At 38.6% G+C, this 24,560-nt stretch overlaps 1 protein-coding gene across 7 annotated transcripts in view; it reads right to left on the bottom strand.

The window, feature by feature from the left end:
* The window catches only part of NCOA2 (nuclear receptor coactivator 2), a 186,996-nt gene that overhangs the window by 24,402 nt on the left and 138,034 nt on the right, over window positions 1–24,560 (bottom strand). For all 7 annotated transcript variants that reach the window (XM_056483702.1, XM_056483699.1, XM_056483700.1 and 4 more), the window contains 8 exons: window positions 21,960–22,137; window positions 20,358–20,543; window positions 19,472–19,573; window positions 19,241–19,381; window positions 15,817–15,964; window positions 12,487–13,756; window positions 3,819–4,029; window positions 835–1,044 (listed from right to left, as the gene is read on the bottom strand). In XM_056483702.1, coding sequence (XP_056339677.1) covers window positions 835–1,044; window positions 3,819–4,029; window positions 12,487–13,756; window positions 15,817–15,964; window positions 19,241–19,381; window positions 19,472–19,573; window positions 20,358–20,543; window positions 21,960–22,137 — 2,446 coding nt within the window. The remainder of the gene's footprint in view (window positions 1–834; window positions 1,045–3,818; window positions 4,030–12,486; window positions 13,757–15,816; window positions 15,965–19,240; window positions 19,382–19,471; window positions 19,574–20,357; window positions 20,544–21,959; window positions 22,138–24,560) is intronic.

Genomic DNA, 24,560 nt, shown 5'->3' with positions numbered 1-24,560 from the left:
AATTATTTGGTGGCATATAACCAGAGAAAAACTCTCTGAAGAGGGTCTTTGTTTCAGCTGCTGTACAAGATTTGCTTTAGTGTTACATCCTCAGGTTTGGTCCACTTGTGCACATATTCTATCAGCTGAAAGATGTGTCATGCTACAGCAAGACAGGGACACAATAATATTCTCTAAATCCTCTAATATATACACAGAACATGAAAGTAAGAGGACACTTGAAAGAATACAAGTTGATCTCTAAACTGCTTAAATAAATATTTCAGCATCTGCCTGCATGTCTCTTTTAATACTGATGCCAACTAAATACAGAAATTTGACACCAAATAGCCAGCTGAGAGGATTTACAACTTATTTACTCAGAGCTCTCAGAGTGCTTGTTGCACACTTGCACAATCTCAGACCATGCACTAGTTGAAATAAATCCATCAACCAGACTTTTCTTGTTAAACAGGTTATATGTTTGTTCATTATTAGGTGAACATGTTGTTAATTGCAACATCTGATGGTTCCAAAAAAGGAGCTAAAGCTACTGTAAAAAGGATTTTTGAGGGCAAAGCCAACATTGTAAGGGCAGTAGTATTGCCCATGATTTTGTTTTGAAAGACCCATCTCTATAGGTAGGTAAAAGCAATGCATAAAAGGCAGGACTAAAAATATGCAGACATAGAAATTCAAAATAAATATGCCAATACATACACATCACAAAACATGATTTCTTCCAGACTTTATGGAAAGTAATAATCTGCACTGTTATTAACCCCAATGTAAAACTGCACATGCTATAGCCTGTTACTCAAGTATATTATTTTTAAAAAGGAAAAATCATCTTACCTGTGCTGCTGTTGCCTAAAGTTCCTTGGCTTCCTATCATCCCTTCATTCCTGCCCATCAGTCCCGGCTGAGGTATCACTGAGTAGGGGCTACTCGTTCTTATGGGTGGGAAAGTTCCTGCACCTGTTGGGTTCTGCAGTGTTATGTCAAGTGGTAAATTCTGGTTTGGTAATAACCTGCCCAGTTGCCCTGCTCGTGGGTTATTAAAAGCTAGACAGGAGGAGCAAAGAAAAAAAGCAAAGTTACAAGAATGGAAACTTCACTAGGTAAAAAAGCAAAACAAAACAAAACAAAAAACCCCAAAGGAAGAAAAGAAGTCAGACACAATTAAAGCTCCTGGGCTCAGCTATTTAATATTGCATAATTTACCCACTCCATATCTGTCTGAGAAATATCCCTTCTTGAAATTTAAATGTAAATTTCAAAATGGAACATTCTGACACTAAATAAACCAGATATGGTGTATATTTTAAAAAACTTTAAGTGATGCAATTTAACTGGCAGAAGAGCTACTGCAGCAAAATACACCACTATGTGATGTGCACACTACTGCCAATTAATCTTATACCTAATAGGACTGTAACTGCATGCAGATGCCATCCTGAGGCAGATTGTTAGGAATTATCTCAGTTTGGAAAGTTTTCCAGCATAAGCTGTGCCCCTGAAGAATTTTTCAAAAGTAAGGACATACAGACTCTATACTGGATTCCACACCCCCATTTCAATATGTTCCTCTTAATTTTTTTTTTTTTGTTTTTAAATTTTTTTTCATTAATAAAACGAAATACTTCCATGATTCAGCAACAACAAAAAAATCAGTCCAGGAACAGAGCAGTGCCACTATAATTCTGGCAATTTAACCATAATTCTGGTAAAAAAAAAAACATTCTTGATGGTTACTGCCATCTTTATGTAACTACTTTCTTCTGGTTTGTGCTTTTAAAATCTGCCTCTGCAAATAAAACAGCGGATTGCTTTAGCAAAGTAAGTTTCAGACTGTGACTGGCAAAGCATCTGGCTCAGCTGGTCTTTGGGCAATGTTCCAATGCATGAAAGCATCATCCTCTGTGTGCTCAACAAGTTCTCAAACATGAATCAAACACTGACCTTGTAGCTTTGATTCCATTTCCAATCATACCCATGAAATACATGCAACTAAATTAAACATTTTTTTGAAAGTATTACTTGCAATATTTTATGATAGCTTCCCCTAGGAGCAGCTCTTATATAACAGCATCCTTCCAGCAACTTCTGCATTTTTATGTTCATCACATTACTGAGAAGTTAAATTAATACTTTCTTATTTTAGGTCAAAGTAGTGCTACTTTTGAATCTGAAAACTTACTTGAGGTTTAGTAAGTTTGTTAAAATGCACAAAAATATCTCACAACAGAGGTCTCTGATTTTTATTTATATCCAGACTACAGGAACTTATTGTATTTGTCTTTTTTAATGTAAGTTCTCTGCCAGGTGAATTTGCATATATGTATGTACAGAAAATATATCACATCACATACACCTAATTCTTTAACTATGAGATTAAAGTTTTGTCTTGTCTGCCTTGTTCAAGCAAACAAAACTTGTCTGCCTTTTTCAAGCAAACAGCCTTTCTGTTTTTTAACAGACAAAAATATTTGTGTGTTGAAAATAAATGTAATTAATTAAAACTTGTAAAATTAAAGTTGGTTACTTCTTCAGAAAAAAAAAAACCAGTAAAAAAATACAAATCTCTTTTGGAGTTGTGTATGGTTTGACATTCATTCTACACTGATTTTCTGTGAGCATATGAGAGGCCCCTCACTATTTCTGTGGACCTGTTTTCTGTATGTTCTTCTACTGAACACAAGGCACAAGTTCCTAGGGAAATCAGGCACCACAGACACAAGACTGAGGTGGGGGAAAATATTTTAGGGTTTTAATTTAGAGGGGAAACAGGATGCTGCTAATCACAAAGCCACTCTCATCTACAGTGATACTGTTACTGTGTACTGCCAGTAGCTTTGAAAGCAGATTTAAAGCTAGGCTACCCCTAGAAAGTCAAAAGGCTGGAAGAAACAGAGACCTTGCTTCAGGAAGAATATGCTGAAGACTTCACACACACAGAGATTTCCTTCTGACTTTTGAGGTGATGCTGTTAGCACCTCTATCCTCACAAAAGCAAGTACATTAAACCCAAGCATCCTTCCTTCTCTGAGCAACATGGATAGCAAGTGGTAATTTAAGAATGTGAAGTGGCCTTAATATGAATTTAAGCACTAATATTTATTGATAGAATATTAGTATTTATCTAAATATTTCTAAGTAATTTGAATGAATTTAAAGTGGCTCAGTGTAAGATTTTTGTCCAAATGGCTAAAAATATTATCTAAACCCTATGTTTTACAAGCAAAAAACCTAGAGCACATCTAAGGAAGTAAACAGATGCAGCCATCCTAGCCAACAGGAGCAAAAAATGAAGCAGTGTTTTTTTAATGCTATTTTATTCAACATTAGTACTTGATAAGACTCCTGTCTTGCTTTCCATTGCACCATGATGGCAAACCAACATTTCAATGCTGATTTGTAAGCTGATTAATAAGGTTAAGGAAAGCTGTCAGCTGGAAGTGACTCAACTAAAAGCCACAATCTCAAATTAAAGTTGGGCACTCTTAATCTTCTGTCCTTCTACTAATCTTGTGGTTTTAGAAGAAGATTCTGCTTCGTGCTTAGAAAAGCTTCCCTTGGCACCTTTTGCTGCAAGCGCTGCCAGAAAGGAAAGATGTGCATGTGAAAAAATGCTCGTGCTCTCCGTGCCAAAACCCCGAGAGCAGCAGTGTCACACAGGAGGGGATGTGCCTGCAGACCCCTGGAGGACACGCAGGGAGGGTGCCCAGACACAGCCCCGTGTGCGTGGAGCCGGCTGACCGCAGGTGGCGCTCAGTCCCCGCGCACAGCCCAGCGCCGTGGGAGCTGCCCAGCCCTCCCTGCCCGGCCAGGGCACTCACTGCTCTGCGAAATCCTCATTGCTGGCTTCTGGCTGGCCACTGCCGCGCCGGGGCTGCTGTCACTGGTGAGCTGCATGAGGTCATTGATGATGGCTTGCTTGTCCACCGAGCCTGCTGGCACGCCTGGGCGGCTATCTGGGAAAAGCTGCGGTAACTGGCTGTTCTGCAGGTCATCCAGAATCTCTTCCAAGTTATCCAACTCGCTGCCCGGCTGCAACAAAGAACACAAACCCACAGTACAGCTCGCTGCTCCCTGCTCTTGGTGTCCTGCTTGCAGCCCCCAGAGTCACACCCAAAACACTCCTGATGGGCAGGAAGCTCACAAACCTGATGGAAGGGGGCTGTGCAGACCTCCCAGGGCTAGCCTGCCTTGCTTTTAGGGAGCCCAGTGTGGCACTGGCACCCCATCAAAAGCCCCATGTCAGGATGCATGATTCCATAGCTTGGAACTGGATATTGGAAAAGATTCTTCCCCGTGCACTCCATGATCAGTGCTGACAGCAGGGATAACAGCAGACCCAGGAGTGCTGAAGATGGGGGTTTGTGTAGCTATAACCAATATTTCTTTCAGCACAGTTGTATTTCTAGTCTCTTTATGACTTGATTAAAAGCGTAGAATGGAAAAGTTGCTTTATGGCTGTGACAATTCCCCATACACCTTTTCTTTGTTATACTCAAAACCTGAACACTGAATAACTCTATATAAGTTAACTGGCAAGATATATACATAGGATTGGGAATTTATTTTGCTCCCAACTTCCCAAACCATTGAAAATAACTTCTCTAGAGTATGAAAAGGAAATCTACATATGAATTTATATTTAAATTCAGTAGAAAATTATCTTGAAATAAAGATGGGAGAAAAATCAAGTTCACCTTACACTAACATAATTACTGACCTGCTTGTTTTTCTTAAATATATTGTTTTCACTGGTATTCTTTTTTGACAGCTTCTCTGTCTAAAACCTCTCAGAATGAAAATAATTTTCAACTGAAATGCAGAAATCTTCCCAACTATATTCCAATTCTAAACTCTTGATTAGAGTAAAATTCGGGTAATAATTAAGAACAGGGTGTCCAGTTTCAGTTTACTACCATCTTGAACAGTAAATATATCATAACAGTATAACAAATATCTACTCAAAATCAGTGTCTTCATTAGGAAATGTGCAATGACAGAGGAGAGGCAGAGTGAACAGCCACTCATGAAGGATGGGGAACTGAGAAACAACACCACAAACGTGCAGAACTGAAATACAATTCTTCCTGGGCTTGTTTTTTTTTCCCCTTCCCTACATCATGAACTTCTTAGTGAGAGCAAGTTTACACCAAGGATCACAGGATGCTGTAGAAATACCTGAGATGGCTTTAAAATACCTACTGAGGCTCTCCCAGGCTAGCTACATTAGTCTGTACAGAACTCCTGCTGCCACATCTAACCTGCTCCTGAGAAGTCCAGCTATTTTATTCAAAGGTAGCTAAAATGCCCCAAGGTTACACTGCTACTTGCTTTTTTTGGGTGACTGACTGCAAATAATCACATTATTTTTTATTCTTTCTACCTCATCTCCTAGTCGTATAAACTGTAGTATATGGTGCAAAAGAGGAGAGAATTCACTCCATTAAAAGGCAGCATGTGGGTGATCTAGAGGCTGGTGTTACTGTCAAAATGGTAGGAAATCAGAGAATCAGAGGACTGGAAGAAATTTAAAGCCTCCAGGCAAAATCAGTGTATTCCATTCCCTATGGAAGTTCACACAGTTGCTTGTTAAAGACATCCAGAGACAGAAAATCCACAGCTTCTCTGGAGAATTGATTTCAGCACTCTGCCATCCTTACTACTCTTTTTTTTTTTTCAGTCTCAATGCAGTATCTCTCACACTGAGATTTAGACCCTTTCATCCAATCATATTTTGAATCTGGAGAACATACTGTGTTCCTCTTTCTTTTTCTAACTTTTTTTTTTTTTTCTGTACTTGAAAACATGAGCCCTTTTGGGCTTTAAGATGAAATTAATAAACAATCTCAACTTGTGAATTTTCTTCAGCAAACAACCTGTTTTCTAGGTCTCTCATTACTCTTGTTGCTCCTGTGGATTGCTTTCAGTTGATCCACACTTTTGCTGAAGCCATGTCCAAGACAGGACTTAAAATGAGTACTGAGGACTTAAAATGAAGTCTTACAGCTGTTGGGTCAAGCAGAAAATTCACTCTACACATAGCACACTTTGATGGCATATTCCAGAAAAGCATGTGATTCTTTAAATTATATGACATTACTGACTCTCACTCATCTTGTCATCACTATGATCCCTAGAACAGCTCTTCCTATTTAGTCAGTTCTCCCCTCATTTTTTTTTTTTAATATGAGACATTATTCTTGAGTAATGATAATAAATAGCATTTATTCACCCTGAATGTTCTAACACTTTATGTCTATATCCCTTAGTTGCAGCTGAATTTTAATTGTATCCTCCTGTATGTTTGCAGATATTCAAGTGCCACACTCAGCTTTACCAAGCTCTTTTGTCATGTCAGGTCATTTAGGTTAACTAAAACACTGAGCAGCTCTAGATGCTGCACGAGCCCTGCAGCATCTCCATTTTGACAGTGAATCCTTCAGTAACTATTGTCTGTGGAGGGATTTCCAAACAGCCTCCTCACCACTCACAGTTCATCTTGACCATGCACCTCTACCCTGCCATAAGGAAAAGGGCCAAAGAGCCTGACTCAAATCTAAACACCTTGACACACTGTTTGTGTGTGTGCCAACAATCCTGCTACCCTCTTCTGAAGGAAAACAGGCTGGCTGGTCCAAGATTACCTGCTCCTGACAAATCCCTCTGATGACTCACTGCTTTCCAGGCAATTACAAGCAGCTGGGTGGACCCAGCATCCAGCAGAAAAGGCTGGGCCAGGAGGAATCCAATGTGATTATATGAAGCCTAAATCACTGCAGGGACAGGTGATAAGCAGATTTGAAAAGGCTCTCCAAGAGACAGCCATGAGTGATGTTTATAGGAGCTGCAGCTTGAGCGATGGGAGATCTGGTACAAGAAGAGTGCAAGAGCAGGAGAAGAGACTGATATAGAGCATCATAAATTATAGAAGGATGATTCAGTACTCTTTGGGGGAATTAAGACATATGGCCTTCATTACATGTATCTGAGACAACAGCAAAGAGAAGTTTTATATGTTGCAGGAGGGTTTTTTGGTTAGTTTTATGCAGGATTTTGTATCATCTTTTCTTTTAGCATTCTGGCTACTGCAATTCTTTGTTCAAACACTAGATACTAAAAAAAAAAAAAAAAAAAAGCCAACCTAAAAACCAAGCCTAAAAAACCACCAATGAAGAACATATTGATCCAAATGTGTCAGAAAACTGCACTCCCTAAAATGTTTTAAATTCCTCTCAGAAGTGGCAAAGAAAGGGCAAATACAACAGATGTATTACAACAACACAAATACATAACCTTTTCCTTTTTTTGCTTAATAATCAATATTAAATATTTCATCTTTATATTTTATAAGGGCTCTCAACAGCTACAAAAGCTCCAATAGATATGGAATTAACACCAACCTATGATATTAGGCGAAATCTCTCCAGACTCACTCTCAAATGGCACCATATGTGCAGAAACTAGCATTAAAATATTTACTTGGTTAGTTTCATGGGATTTTTCTTTTATTTATATTCTATATTTATTTTGTTAATGGTCTAAATTGAATTTTATGTAAACAGAAGGCACACACTAAGCTCCCTGTGAAACAACTATTTGTCAGGAATTAAAAAAATAAGGCACCTGATAAAGTGTTAAGCATCACAAGAAAGTTCTTGTGTTAGTATTTTCACTATATCTATGTAATGCAATTATGACAATCTCTGTGGAACTTGGACACTAAGTGCCACAAAACATAAGACAAATAATGTTCAGGAATATTTTTGCATTTGAAGAAGTACTTATTTTATACTGTCATATAGAGAAGTACAGATGAAATATAAGAGCTTACAGATTTTTTTTCAGCTGTAGTGAAAGGCAGCTGCATTTCAACATGAAGTTTGGTTTACAAAAATTTCTGTTTCAAAGTCTAGCTTCCATGGATTGTAAAGGACTGGATAAGATACTCAAGTCTTTGGAAATCTCCTTCCTGCCATGGGCAATGCACTGTGACTCTGTATTCTAAGGACTTAGAACAGGATGACTTTTGGTGGGGACACAGCTTGAACTACACCTGACTTGCATAAATTTGAAGTGAGCTCATCTTCTACCTCAGAAATATGGGCAAAGCATTTGACCATAAGAGGCAAATGAAACCAAATTCCTGCTCCAAACTGGCAATAAATTAAAGGATTATGAAAAGAAGGGAAAAGGAAATTAGAAGTGGAACCAACACAGTATTTTTCTCCCTGGTAACTGCAATAAACATAAGATTGGCTAGAAATCCTATTAAATTATCAAGCTATTCTATGACTAACATTTGAAAACAGAACTCTAATTGAAAGACATTCAGAAAATGGAATCCCCATTCTAAGGTTTTGATAGAATTTCAAAAAGAAACAAATGTTCCTCATGAACTTAATGGATTCTGGACTATTAAACCAGAAAAAGGTTTTTTAAAGATGAGTGGCATGTGTAGAGAAAATATGCTAGCATTGGGAAGATACTGGTTTGCACATAAAGCATGAGAACAGCAGAATTGATAAAGTATGTGAGGAACACCAGAGCAGTTTCTGAGTTTTAGGACAAAAATGTACATCCTTGAGATGATTCCTGGAACAGCATTTGTGCAGCCTGTTGCATTGCAAAGGCCCTGTCAAACAGGCTGCCTTTATGGTCTACTGAACAAAAAAGAGCAGAGTACACTTGTGGAGATTAGGATTTTATTCCACACTCCCTCAAGTGTTTCTCAGGCAACAAGCTACTTTAGCAAGGAATACTTCCATTGTTCATGATGTTTCTCTAATGCTCCCCTGTGCTTTCACCCTCCTTCCCCTCCAAGCTGTCAGCCAGTCCTTGCCACATCTGACCATCTCCTGATCACTGCAGGGGCTGCTCCTGGCAGTGGGCAGCCAGGAGAAGGCAGGTTTACTGCCAGGGGACACTCTCTTCCTTTCTAGCAGTGCTGAGCCATATGAGAACTGGTGGTGCTCGACAGCAACAGCCCTGCTATGGTTGGTGCTGTAGGAAAACCCTGCTGAGTGCCCCCAGCAGGTCTCCCTCCTCCTCTCCCCTAGAGGGGCTGTAACTGGAACAGCAACCAGCCTAATAAAGCCTGATAACCATCATCCCACCAAGGAAGGGAAAAAGGCAGCGCTGGAAATATTCTCTGCCATTTGAGAAAGGCTTCCTGTCAGTTGCTGCTCTCTGCAGAAGAGTATGTTTAAACACACTACCTAGAAGACTGCTATTTTTAGTACAGTCGTGCACTTCAAAGCATTTCCTGCTCAGAAAGTCACACCAAAAGTAAAAGGAGAAAATGCAATGGCTCTGTTGCCTCCCAACACACTGATCTCCCTTGTAGAGGCCATCCCACTGCTGCTCTGCTGCAGTTTCCAGAGAAACTGCACACTCCAGTGACTAATTACTTAAAAATACAACATTCCTCAGGGAGGAGAAGTTTTAAATAAACCTGCAAAATAGGTAACACAAGCACTTGGCTAATTTTTACATATGGGAGGAAGAAGGAGGGGGAAGGATGCAGGAGGATGGAAGAATTTAGCTCAAGAATCTGTGTTCTAGTCTTGTACTAAATAGTTCCAGCTCTGATCTAAATTTAGGCAATGAGCACTTCCTGTGGGAGACCATCTTCCAAAGCTGAAGAATTTTGATGCTAAATATTTTTAGTGATTTTATAATTGAGGTAAAGTGGTTATTTGTTTAAAGGCCTGGCCTTCAGACAGTTAAACACTTACATTATTCTATATTCCCCACCATTTCCTCTCCTATTCCATGCTGGGCTTCTGTTTATTCAGCTCCAGGTTTCACTGCATTTTAAGTGGGTTTTAAAGTTCTATTTACAACCAACAGGAGCAACAAAAGCCCTTCTGTCATTATCCAGCAGTCTTCCATCACAGACAAGACTGGCTGCTCCACACCTTGGTGCTGAGGAAGCCCTTACCACTTTATCATGACTTCTGCACTGCTTTGTGGTTTTCTGAACAAACCCAACTCCTGGACTTTCCTGTACCTCTGGTTTGCTCTCTACTGGGAGACAAACTTTCTTCAAGTTTTAAGAAGAGGCAATACATCCACAGCCCACACTTCAACCCCCTCAAATCCCTCCCCAGCCTCAGAAACATAAAATCTAAAAATAAAAAATGAATAGACTATTCACTTTACAAACTTCAACATTCAGGAGACCTGATTTTCAACTGCTTGGGGTTGGCAATGCTTGTAGACACTAAAGTCTCTTTTTTGAAAGTTGGTTTTATAGTTAGTCTCATGTTTACATTTAGGGTGAGACACAACTTGCCTTTGAAAAAGCAAAGCAGCTAAACTGTTCACCTATGCTACCACTTGTTAATGGAGATATCAGTAAAGAACAGTTTACCTTGTCTTTTTTAGATACACATTAGGATAAGACAAAAAAAAATCCTGGAGTATTTTTCTGTGTTTCCATCAGCAATAAAAGGAGTTTTTAGACTATCTTGGACCAGACAACAAAATTATAGAGGGGACAAAGCCTGCTCTCTGAGAATCGTAAACTAAACTTCTTGTGTACTGCCCAGAGATTATGCAAGAGGAAATTTTAATTCTTTTAGAAATTTAATTCTTGGGGAACAAACCATCTGAAAGCCATGATTTTGATCCATGGATGAAGGGCATAAATTTTTTGGTGATTACCAAATTTTGCATTCCTGTTGAGTACCTAATACTGGAGGATTGAAGATCTTTCAATCTAGCACTAACTTCAACATGTATGATCTGAACTAGGAATTGAGATCTATCAGACATTTTAAAAATACACTACTCTTGCCAGTTTAGCTGTGAATTTCTTAATATCTGTGTTTTTCCAGCCAAATGAACCGTCAGCTCTCACAGAGAATCTAAACCATGCCTCTACAGACACTACAAAATACAGGCTTCTATTGAAAACTAAACTAACATCCAGGCTTGAGGATAAATCAGTGCAAATTTCAATGAGGAGAAATTAGTACAGTTTGGCTTGGTTTCTCCTGAAGCGTGGGAAGGATAGAAAAACCACAATTGCTCCTACATAGTGGCAATAGTTGTCAAATTTTGTTGAAACAAAAGCACTGAAGTAACCTTAGGAGCTGCCTGGATAACTGAGATTTTAACAATGCTGCATCTACACTGGAATGGCACATTTGGCCTCTATGTTTTGTGGTTATAACCACTGTTGAAAGAACTGTCTACTAGTTACAGACTGCCAAAAGGGCAAATTAAAAAAATCCTATGTTGTGACTTAAAAATGTAATCTATCCCTCCTCAGACTCAATACAATATAGAAAATATAAAAAAGAATGTCTTTATACACATACAATAAAAAGATACAATAGCTCACCTAGTCTTAGAAAACACACAAAACTTTTAAAATTAAAACTTTTAAAATTAAGGACATGGCTGTGAATGAGTCACGTGAACGTCAGTGTTGCGTATGAACTGATCATGATTTACAAACTAAGGCTTCACACACAGGGCTGCCTGAGGATTAATGACCAGCTGGGAGATTTGATAGTGTAGGACAAATCTAAGGATCATTAACTCCAGCTAGTTATAACCTACCCAGAAAATACTCTATACTAAAATTGATATTGTGATTACCCATTTTATAAATAATATAAAGAGCAATACTGAAGTAGCAGATTGTTCTTGCTGTGCCCCTTTTTCTGGCAAAGCTCTGAAAACTGGAGCACTCTGGGTGATGTGGACCTGGTGCTTTTGGAAAGTGAATTCTGATGAAAGCCAGTGATATACCACTTCTTAGCAAAGGTCCCAACAATACAAAATTTGTTATGTTGGGCAGCACAGGAACAAGTAATCTTGCACAGAAAACAAAGAAATTCTGAATGCAAAATTCAACGCAGATAACCTTGCACAAGGAGACATGATGCCTTCACTGAACAATTAATCATCCACAGAAACTTGAGGCTGGATATAAAGAATTTTTAAGGCAACAAGAAAACCCCATCAAATCCTCCAAATTGGCACAGAAGTCTATTTGCTTTGATTTTAATTTGCAGGTCAAGCATAGCACAAAGACCAGTAATGTGAAATTATTATCAGTCCTTTCAAACAACTTCTGTTCTTGAGCATGAACCTGTTTTCCATGGGAAGAGTGTAGCTGCTATGCTGGGCTAGGTCAAGGACCCATTTAGCAAGCACAACAGCAGTTCAACATCAGCCTGTGGGAAAAGCTGTCAATTAGTTACCACTAACCAAGAGTCATGAGCATTTTCTCTTTGCCCGACCACCATGTGGGAAAGGAACCCTGCATTATCCATCTCCTCCCAGGCAGAGGCTGTGCTTTTACACAGTGTCATCATCACAACTTAGTAACACCAACTGGGAAACTGAGTGAAGACTGGATTTCAAAAGACAGGAACAGCCTCCTGGAGTGCCAAGATGCTACTCTTGGCAGAAGTCAGATGGCAGGCATGCAGGCCTGGAACAAGTCATTCACACAGCATGCAAAGCTCAGCTTACCTGTTCGTTAGGCTCAAAGCTTATCTCTTCTTTTTCCGTCCTCATCGCTATTAACTTTGTGCTACCGGAAGGGTCTGTCTTACTGTCCAACCGCTCCAGTTTTGGGGGGATGTCTGGTAAACCAATATCTTTAGTATCATCTTTATCTAGCAAGTAGCGAAGTAGTGCATTATTATTCTTCTTAGGACTCGCTGGCTCCTGTTTAACAGTCACCTCTGAACCAGGAGCTGTGCTACTGGACTCCTGGTTCAGTTCTTTGCCTGTGGCCTCTGCTGTGAGCTTGGCCAAATCTACAGGAGAACTACTGTCCTGCAATAGTCTGTGCAAAATTTTATGCTTCTCCTTGAGCGAGGTTCCGTGTGCTGAACCAGACCCAGGCAACCCTCCCGTGGAGTCCTTGCTAATGTCTCCCATGGTACTGGACAAAGGTGAAGGCTCCATCTGATCTGATTTGGTGGTCAGCAATTGTAAGAGCTTTGTCTGGCTTTTTCCATCGTGCAGTTTATTCTGTCCATCAGGTCTCTCGCCGCTGACGACCGGCGGCATGTTGCTATCGCTGTTGTCTTTCTGTTCTCCTGAATGGCAGCTGCTCTCTGCTTGTCCAGTTGTACCTTCTGATTGCTCCCCATATATTCCAAAGCAGTCTTTAGAGTCCAGGCTTCCCATCTTGCTTAGCTGGGGAGGATTCATATTCACGGGGGAATTTTGTAAATTTCCCATTTTTAGGTCAGGTGAAGCCAACGAGGATCCGAGAGAAACGCCGTGGCCCTCGCTGAGGGCCTGAAGTGCGTTCAGGGAACTGTTGGTGTAGTTATGGCTATTTCCTGTGCTGCTGCAGACTCCCACAGGTGAATGTAAGCTCCCTGCAGGGGAGAACTGACTGGGTGGGATGCGAGGACTTCCCGCCACTCCAGGGCTCACGCGATGCCTTGGGGAAAGCATAGAGTTTGGCTGCCCTGGGTTCATGCCAGGGCTGCTTTGTGAGGGGCTATTCATTTTTAGTGCATAGTTACTACCCTGAGGAGTGGATGCTTGTATGCTTGACACATGGTTCATTCCCCCTGAACCACCAAACCTGCCTGCTGGCATGCCCACTTGCTCCTTTGGGCCATTTATGGCAAAATTTATATTGCTACTGATGGTCATATCCTGACCTGGGTTCCCACTGCACATGGCCTGATGGGCAGGGCTGCTGGAACTAATTGGGTTCAATATCTTCCCCATTCCTTGTCCAGTCAAATCCTGATTCATTCCACAGACATTCTGCTCTCTATGTGGCAAGAGGAAGAAAAACAGCCTGTTAGCTAAATGACAGTGGCCAACTTGCAATTACATTACGGAAAAAGAAGCAAAACCCCAAACCTCACTTTAAAATAACACAAACCCCCTACAATCAAAAATAAATCAACAATTTGACAAAAGTGATATGCAACTCTCAACATGGCTGAGCATTAACAGTATGGTTTTTCAATACCTCATTAGAAAACAATGAAAGAGAGGAAAAACAAAATTAAACCCCACTTAAATGACAGTCATTAGAAATGCTGATAGGTTACAATTTCAGACTCCCTTTAATGTATCTCTCCTCTACAATTTGGCAAGAGCTAACTTCTAGAACCGAAAGAAATTTCATCTGAAACATATGACCCAACAAATGTTTTACAAGACAGCTGTGGACAGCTGTTTGCTGGAGCTTTGAATTTCTCTGAGTTAGCCCCACCACAAGGCTGGAATGGGCTATTTGCCCACCAAGTTCATAGCGAAAAGAAAGTTGAAAAAGTCACATTTTTACACTGCCAGAGTATTTCAATACTGCTCCAAAACAGCATGTGAGCCAAGGGAACTACTGGATACTGGTTCAGAATGAGAACAGTCTGTTAGCAATCCAGTCCTGCACAGGCATTTAGGAAAAGGGGAGAAGAAAAACAACAAACCACACACATACGAACTGAAACTCGTATTTTAGAGATGTAGGCCACAAGACAGACAAGAGACACACACACACACACACAGAAAAAGCTCTTGTGAGAGCACCTGAAGGTCACTTTTCTTTTCCTCAGTAGATTTTAATTAGTTTATGGGAGGATGCAATACACTTTTTACTCTGTGCTAAAACTTAAATTAGGAATATCAGACATATTCCCAAATGCTAAAAGCTACAAAAGAGACAGAGTCAAGTAGGTTAGGAAGGAAAAAAATGAGATTCTGAACAAAAAAAATCAAATCAACTCTGGACTTCCAAAACCAAATACAAATGGAACATTCCTAATATGCATTCTCCATGAGACAAAAACCATTCCTATTTGCACAGTATAAGTGCAGATAAATCTTAACTCTTGTTAAGGCATGAGAAGTAAAATAATCAAAGAATACAGAGTTGTGAATCTTTTTATTCTGTATTTGTTACCTTAGGTAAAAAAGTGGTATTTTAAAAACCTTTTTGCAAATACAGTAGTACCAACACTCTCCTAAAAAACGTGCAAGAAAATATATGAGTGCCATTTAAAAATTATTTGTGCTTGCTTTTGCAAATTTAAAATTTGGCACTTAATAAAATATTAGGTCTATTCAGCAATCCAAAGAAAACAAATTGCAGACAGCTTTTGGTCACATCAATCTAAATGGTTTCAGTTATAATTATGTTTAGCACTGTTTTCCTCCTCTCAAGAAAAGTGATACAGAGGATTCAAGGAAAATGATATTGTAATTATAGTCAACCAATAAAACCTGAAGTAAAATCTGTACAAATACACCAGGACATGCAATGACTTAATAAAAATTGTATGTTGAAGTTCCGATGTTGGTCATTGCTCAACCCTGACTTTAGCATATTATTGGCTGCACTTTTTGAAAAAAAACCCAAACTAACAGCAGTGACACTTCTTAGGATTGGACACATGAAACCCACTAAGCCAAACACCAGAAAAGATAACGCACAAAGGTAATAAAACAATTAAATAACACTTTGTCAAAGTGCAGTCCTAGTAATCATAACCTGTTCTTTTAAGAAGAACAAGAACCAATAACAGAATGAACTACAAGAATTCTAACTTTTCTAGATTTAATTACAGTTGGAAAGTTTCTTGTATCTACTATGCAAAATACAGGAAATTAAAATACTGAAATTAAGAACATGGTATTTTAAAAATTTGAAATAATCCTACAGCCTTTTCCTGCTGCAAGCATTGGTTTCAAAATCTTACTTTGTTTCCATGATATGAGTTCTGGGTCAACCGAAATCTATCAGCCTTAAACAATCCATTTGCTTTGGCAGCCTGGTACTTTGTGTGTCTCTCAGCAGTGTGGATGTAAGGAGGTGGCCAGGCTTACCTGTGAAGCATATGCAAGGAGATTACAAGCTGAGGTTCACTGGTCGTCTGAGAACGGATGAGCTTGCTCTTGGTTTGGGCAGAGACGATGGTGCCATCCGACAGGGAGAAGCGATACACAGGACTGAAGGCCAGTCCCTGCCTCAGCACTGCAGGCAAGCACAACAACACAGTTCAATCATGAGGAACAGCACAGGTAGCTCAGCTGCTCAACACCCGACGTTCAGCACCGATACCGCGGATGCGGTGCTAATTAAGCAAAACAAACAAAAAGAACATTCTGTAAATAAAGAGATGCAATGAATACAAAATAAAGGATCCTGTGTGCTGTAGGGTGATCAAGTAAAAATCTGTAAAGAGTGAGAGCAATAATAGGAAGATACTATGAAGTAGAATGTATTTCAGGAGCAGACAAGAAGTTCTTGATGTCCATTTCACTTTTCAAATATGTGTCTAATTCCATTTGCTCCTCAAACATTTCTTCATTGTACCATCTACATCTTGATGATTTAATATAAATGTCTTTAGTTTTTATAGCCTGTATATTCTCCTCCTTACTGCATCCCTAAATTGTCTTGCAGCAGTTACTTGCACTACTTCTTTAATTTAAAAAATGCATAAACTCTTACATAAGAACAATTAGAAATGAGAACTGGAAAGAGAAATTATTACTTCTAAAAGAACAAATACAATACATACATAGATCAAAAAAATTACAACCTAAACCAAAACTGGGGGTCTGTTACTCTTTGTCAGTGTTAACTGCATTTAAGGTTGGGGTTTACTTTACTTTGGGGTTTACAAATTCTGCATATCCTTTAAGTTTTTTATGTAAATCTGAACTTCAACAAATTCAGTTCTCTAACTTCCATAGATCCCTGTGACACTTCTTTAATGAAAAATTAAAACATGTTATGGAAAATCTCCCAGACATTTATTCCACTGTTCACTCTGCCATCAATGTGGTGTGTGTGGTCACTTGCAATTTCTAGTCCAAAAGCAATCATATTAGGATTGCAGTTATGAGAGAAGTAAAATAGTTCAAAAATTTTCATATAATTGTTCAGGGAAAAAATTAAAATTAGGCACTCCAAGTACATTTTTTCATTTGTGATTTTTTCATGCATATGTATTTTCTGTGGGGTCCTTTCTCTCTCTCTCTTTTTTTTTTTATTAATAGTATCATATGATCTTCATTTCATTGCTTGTCTTTTAATATTTCCTGTTGTAATGAAATGACATGGCTTTCCAAGTGTGGCTTTTATTTTTCTGGTCTACAGAGTTACCACATTTTCAGCCTTGCAAGACTGGTTACAATTGCTTTCCTTCCCAGTCCCCCACTGTTATATATTGTTCTGCAAGGTTTCAAAGTATTATCTAGGCAGCAAGAAAACAGGAAGCACAATTTAAACAACCAGAAGGGGTTTTTCAGAGTAAAAATGTAACAAAAAACAAAAACCTACAACAGTGAAACAATACAAAACAAAATTTCACTGTTAGGTATGTCATTGTTTCAGTTTAACCTTTGGGCACCAGAAGGTCCAAAGCTCTTAACTTTAGCATATACCACATCAGGAAATTCCAGTACTCAATGCCAACAGGATACAAGTGAAATCTCTACTTAAATCATTTTCCAAACTAATTCTTTAAGCAAACAAGAATGTTTCCATATTCCTCTTGAGGAAATGCTATTTTTCTGACTGTGGCCAATAAAAACTGACCATATATTCTACATTTTATACTGAGAGATAATTTTAAAGCATGTTTTTTATTGCTTAATGCTGCATTTTTTCACACTGTAATGCTGAATTACATGTAGGAGATTATTACTTTTTTTTCTTCCATTCTCAAACCACAATGACTTGAAAACTTTAAGCACAAAGATGCTATAGCCCAAGATATGACTTGTTTTTTTTTCTCTACTGCATGGCAGGGGAGCAAAATATTTCAGCCATTATTCCTCTTCATTGCTGCATCATTTGTAGAAAAGTAATTCCAGAGGTTTTTCCTCCTCTTATCACTCACTCTTTTCACTCTGACAAGAAGAGAAGAACCCTCTCATTTAAACTGATTCTACAATTTACATGATGATCCTAAGCCACAACTGCAAAATGATACAGTGTAAGCTCCAAAACACATATATTCTCACCACTTCACAGAAAGCATAAGAGAGGACTCCTTAAAACCTTAGGAGTCAGTCCTAATTTATTTGGTCAGGAATAACATGGAGACTGAAATAACAAGTGCTGGGATGCCATAACACCTACCCCTAAATTATCTCAGGCACAGATGGGTCCTTACCTGCAACTGCTCTCTAAACCCCTGGTGTAACTTTAATTGCATACTGCCTTCTTCAGGTCTGTCTGAAATCACAGCACAAGGCTATGAACTTTTAGCATTTCTACTGTATATACCCCCAAAACTATTATCTAAAATAACACAGCATTTCTGTGATGCCACATTTCTAAAAAACCACCTGAAGATTTCAGGAAAGCGGAACATATTAATGAATATTTAACTAATGCCTCATGACTAAAGCTCTTTTTTTCTGTGTGTATTTAGTGGAATAATTTGATATTCCAGTTACAATTTAGTACCCAAGATGACATGTCTGTTGCTTAATGACCATGGTAACTATTAGTTACAAGCCAGCTGTAAACCCTGTTCTTTAAACATGAATCCAAAGAATGATGCTTCTGTACTGGAAATGTTCCAGCTATTCCCAACTGGTTTTGAAATTACTTTCCCATGGACTAGGTAGGGTTATTTGCTTTTATTAATTTGGGTCTGTGTTACTAGAATTAGAAGTATAAGGGTTTTATGAAAAATCCTCACCAAGTCACTACCACAGTAACCTCATGGGGACCATTCCAAAGTGCAGTACTTTCCTACTTCTTACCTGCCATAAACTTTCTGAGCAGATGTGCTTCTGCTATATCCTGTAACACTTATCAGCTAGAGGCAGTGCAACAATGTAGGGTTCCAAATTGTATGAGAGGTGCAGCTTTGGGAATTTACACTCAGTGTTTCTCACAGGAAATGTGACAGTAAAAGTCCATTTTTGTAGAGAAAGGGAACACAGGCAATGAACTGCAATATATGAGTTGAGGTTTTGAAGAATAACGGTCAGTGAACATTTTGGTGGACAACATGCAAGGGTCTGTCTTTCCAAAATGATTTCGACATTCAGAAGATTTAAAACACACTCCAGGATGGCACAGTTGTAACAAGAAGGCTAAAACAACCAGTGAGAAAGATGAAGGCCTCCCTAGAGAATCATCAATGTGTTAAGTAAAACAGCTTGAGAAAGGGATTGTCAGCAGCTGGTGATTGCTCTCTGAAAGCACAAACAAAGAGAGCACAACCAAGAGATATAGATGGCAAACAGGTTAAATATATAAAGTGCTACAAGTATGAAACCTAACCTTCCTGGTGATGCCTCTTGGCAAAAGATATTTCTCCCTCGTGCGGCGAATGGAACCTCTGAATGCATCTTCTCACCAAATCCTCCCAGCCAGGTTTCATAGCTGCTCGCATGGTACTTGTGTCCAGTGAAGTTATTTTGCCTGATATTAGACACATTAGAAAGTATTTGTTATAGCAGTTTCCCCACTGAGGAAAAGGAAATAAAACTACAAACTTCTATTGCACAATACCTTGAAGATCCTGGCGTGTAGTAAAGCTCTCTGACGAAGGAAGAAGGGGTCTCTCCTTCATTGGAGCTCTTCTTGCAACACAAATCAAGCAAGACTGCAAATCTTAGAGAAAAATGTTACTTCGTTTAATTTTTATAGAAAGGGAAGACTTTTGTTTCCACAAAGACTTCAGAAATAATTTTAAAAAGTTCTTTAAATCTATTTGGACCAAAAAAATAGATTTTTGCATCAATAAATGCACAGACAAAATTCAGTGGGTTTGTATCTTCATTACTTCCTAAAACATTAAATAAAACAGGAAAGGTGGGTTTGTTTTCTTTCAGAAGAAAAATTAGCAAGGACTCCATTACAATCCGTAAGTATTGGCACATGTTTATTAATCTACCTGTAGTAACTCAACTACTCAGGAGGTAAGTAATAAAAAAAATATACTGCATGCACAAAGAGCACATTTCTTCATCATTCATAATTTTGTACCTTCTAAACCAAATTTCTTAAACTTGCCCCAAATGCTTGCTGTTCCTGAGAACTCACCTTCACAAAAACTGTTTTTACTTACCTGAATACTTACAAAACAATCTGAGGAAATTTACCTGCTGAAGTAGTAAATGGTAAAGGAAGTGGTGAACCACAATTGTCTTCAAATTCTAAGAATTCAAAAAATTGCCCTTTGAAACTTTCTTCCTAGTCAGCTACATTTTTCTTACAATTGCAGCCATATGAAACTAGAGTATCTCTCTTTGAGGTAAACAGAATTTCTCTGAGTCCTCTCAGCTGGTTTAACAAATAGGTTCATGCAAGTGTATACACTCACAGCAAAGACAAAAGTACATTTTTTTTCAACTGCTCTGAAAGTGCATTAACACAAACTGGAAATGGTAATTACCTTCACCGTCCTCCTTGAAAGAATTTGGTTGAGAAACAGCAAAGCACTGCATAGTTTCATATTTCTGATGTGCTTCCTGGTTATCATGGCCTTCCTCAGAGTCAGCAAGAGGTTTTACCAGCATCCGACAATTAAAGGTATGGCTATTACGCCTAGGAGTGTCACCAGACCAAGATCCCCCATTCACTGACAAAAGGCAAAATCAGACAGTGAGACAAATCTGCTACCAGGCACTTCTGCTGCTTATCCACAGGGAATTAATCAAGATGTTTTACAAACTGATTGGGAAACAAGCTCATTTAACAACAATGACAATTCAATTTTCATATTAAAGCCCAAACCAGCACGTAACTAGGTCATTTATAAAATTGACAAATTTTAAGAGCACTGCTAATTTGTTCACCTATTATGTTTTTTTCAAGTGACTTAAAATGACATAGCAGAAAAGCAGAATAAGTCTAAATATTGGTGCATGTAAAAGTTACACAGCACACCAAAAGCTGACTGGGTAGATGAAGCTGATTTCTGAGACTGCAAAAAATGAGGCAGCATGTAGGATCTTTCCAGTAAACTTATAAGGGACTACTAAAAGACATGGCTGCATTGTATAAAAATCTCTGTCCAAATTAGAAAGGGAAAGAAACGAAACTAATCTGCACTTACAAAAACAGGAAGCAATACAATGGGGAATATATTGAAACACACGGTCACAGCTACAGTGGGAAAGACTGAAGGGTTGAAATGACCTGGGTGGAGCTATGGATAAAACTAAAGCCTAACACAGGGCTTAAGACAAGTAAAAAAAGAATCAAAATCCTGAGATGCACAAGTATAGGTACTAGACATCAGTCAGAGCGAATTAATGTTACACCACATTAGGAAATGGCAGGGTCATATTTGAAATACTCTTTGCTTGCCCTCTTCAGTCATAAAATGCAATATATGCAGTAATATATTGACTTTAGCCATTTACATTTTTGCTTCTTCAGAGTATATAAGTACAGTAATAAAAGGCTAAAGTGAATTGAGTAATACTTTTTAAACTGCTGTGAGTAAATGAGGAACCCAGTATTGACTATCTCTTTCTTTTCATCTCCTCCAAAACTCAATGACATTAAAACTAATATTAATATTAATCCAAAAATAGCTGCAACTAACAAAAACAGTTCCTGAAAGTTAAAAGGAAATATTGATGAGAATAAAAACATTGAAATAAAAATTCTAGTGTAAGGAGGTTTCTGATTTTTCTTTTATATTCCTTCTTTCCTGGGCCATTTTTGGAACAAGCAGCCTAGACAGAGAACTAACAGAGAGTTCACATAGCTAATGCTGTCTTTTAGTGATTCACTCTGGAGATCCATTAAAAAATACCAGCTAACATGAATTACTAAGAGCAATTTTAACAAAGAAGAATTTGAAAAGAGTGGAGGATGCTTTTGAGAATAATATTAATCATTCATAGTCTATATATACATTAAAAATAAATAATGTATATGATGAAACTGTAGGTAGTGTCAGGACATTAACTTAAGTTATTGAAATACTGACTTATAAAACCAAAGTTAAATAAGTAATGGTATGATATGAGGAAAAGGTATATACCTAAAGATTTTGGCAGCAGGATTTTGACAAATTCATTGTGGTCCCCTACATGCAGGATGCTGTATATGCTTGTGTTCATCAGCTCTTCTTGGTTGTACCTCAGGTACTGTGTCACATTCTCAGAAACAAACACAACATTACCTTCTGGGTTCACTACAAAGAAGAACCCATCTAGGGCCTAAGGGGTGAAAAACAGAGAGAGAGAGAGAGAGAAACACAATAGCAAACAATCAGATTAACAACATACACAGAAAATAAATTCTGAATTCCATTCAAAAGGCATAACTGAATCTTTCCTTATCCATCCCAGTTCTTATATTATCGTCTGTAGGAGCAAAAGACACATTTCAGATTGAGCATCTAATCTTACTTATAGGACACTAGTGTAAAAGCACAGAAAGGTACACACCTTGCACTATAATGAAACCCACATATGTAAACAAACCAAATCCCCATCCAAACAAACAAACAATCAAACATAATGGAAGAGCTTGCCATCAATCTATCTTCCTGTATGAACTAAGAAACTCAGACCAGAAGATGGTTCTGCTAAACCCACAGCCTGTTCACTCCTCCGTGCAGTACAGGAAGATTGATCCCAGGAAAACACCACAGGACATCCTGGCAGAAGGCAAGGAAAACACTGGCAGGAAGAAGGACTCTGTCCCCATGCCCAGCAGTGCAGCTTCATAGAGATGAGGCCCCATGGAGCCAGGAAAGTGAGGCATTAAAAGCAGGGAAGGGCAAAGGGAGCTGAGAGTAGGCAGTAAGCAGTGAAGATCAGGGGCTTCAGCCTCTACTCCTAGAACTGCTTTCATTTTTCTAAAAATCTGACACTAGTTTAATTCAGTCCACACATCATCTAGGGAACAGGAATCAGATTTTCACCTCCTCAACTTAGCTTCATGGTTTTCCAAAGGATGTAAAGTTTCTGTGAGGAAGTGTCTACATTCGTATTTTCTGCTGATTGCTTTCCCTTCTTATCTCTTGTGACAGTGATGACCTAGCTGCAGCATTCTCTCCAGGATATCTGCCCTATGTTATCTGAAGCCTAAGCCAAATACTACATCACTACTACCCAAGGAGGATAAAATAAAAATTTGAGTATTAGGAAGAAATTCTCATGCAAACTTTATTTAAGTTGCAAGCATGACTGCAGATGGTAGAAATATATCATTCTTCTAATTTTATGTCACATGAGCAGATAAAGGGGGAATACAGTTAAACATAAAAGCACCAAAGCTTTTGGTCTAAGCATTCAATTAACAATCCACACAGGCTTCTGCAGCTTTGCCTGATTTATTCACCTCTCTAAGGATTGGCAGGAAATCACTAGGAGAGATGTTAGTTATTGTATCTCCAGGGACAGAAATAAATTAGAAAAACAGGCCACCCACAATTCATTGTGGGTTAAAACCAAGTGCATCCATACTAAATCTGAACAGCTGAACAGCTCACTGCAAAACAGTCAGAACAAGGAGGAGCTGCCACAGCAAGCACAAGGCATTTTTGATTTGACCCAACTTGTATACTGTACAACTCATGTGTTGGTCTCAGCAGGCAGTTCTCAAGTCCACTGGTTACAGAGAGATGTTTAAAATGTTGCATATTACTGAGAAGTTATAAAATCCAGACAATAAAAGAGAAGGTTAAGGATGGATTGTCCTTCTGCCTTCAGCCACCTAGCAGAAGGCAAACGAGAAGATAGAACCAGGCTCTAGGTTAGAGACACACAAGGGAAGGATGAGATGCAACCATCACAGGTTGCAAGTCAGGAAACATATGGGATACAAGAAAAAAGAAATCCACCATGAAGATGGTCAGATATGGGAAGAGGCTGCAAAACCCCCTCCCACAGAGATATTCAAACTTTGGCTGGACTTGGATCTGGGCCACCTGCTCTACTCCAACCAGTTTGCAGTGGGAGGTAGGAAAACACAAGCTCCAGAGGTGCTTCCCAAACTAAGTTAAGTTAGATAATGATTCTGCTCTAGGGGAGGGTCAGTGTCACAATGCAAGCAGAGCAGCTGAGCCAGCATCAAACACTTTGTTTTATTTTAGAATTACAACATAATAAAACCCACAAATAAATATATAAGTGTATACTTTCCCTGACTGCCTCTAAATTAAGATAAACTAGGTCTTTTTTTTTCTTGTTGTCACAAATTCTAATCTCTGACATTGTTTTTTATCATTGTCTTCTTTTTGCTTCCGATAATTCTTGGTTCCTCCTGCTGATTTACTTTTTTTGTGAGCTCCATCCTTTATATGTATTTTCTTAACATTCATTACATTTTCCTGCTGAGTAGTATTTATTTCTACTAACAAAGATTTACAAATTAATAAATTGAGGCTCTAGTATAATTTTCAGCATAATATTTTCTAGTATAATAATCAACATGTCTGCTATGGATTAGTGTCTTAGGCTGCATTTCACCACCACTTAAAGCCAGTGTAAGCATGGCTTTTTTGATTTAGTACTTCCTACATCACAACAACCTGTACTCTGTGAAGCTATGAAGAGTTGGACCAGAGAGCTGAGCTGGCTGAAAACTAAATAAAGAAAAAAAAGATGCTAGCCACGTCAGTCCCCAGCTGGCC

The sequence above is a fragment of the Oenanthe melanoleuca genome, chromosome 2 (genome assembly GCF_029582105.1).
Source record: "Oenanthe melanoleuca isolate GR-GAL-2019-014 chromosome 2, OMel1.0, whole genome shotgun sequence".
Classification (NCBI taxonomy): domain Eukaryota; kingdom Metazoa; phylum Chordata; class Aves; order Passeriformes; family Muscicapidae; genus Oenanthe; species Oenanthe melanoleuca.
The sequence above is the reverse complement of the archived record's forward strand: the minus strand, read 5'-3'. Positions and strand labels throughout refer to the sequence as shown.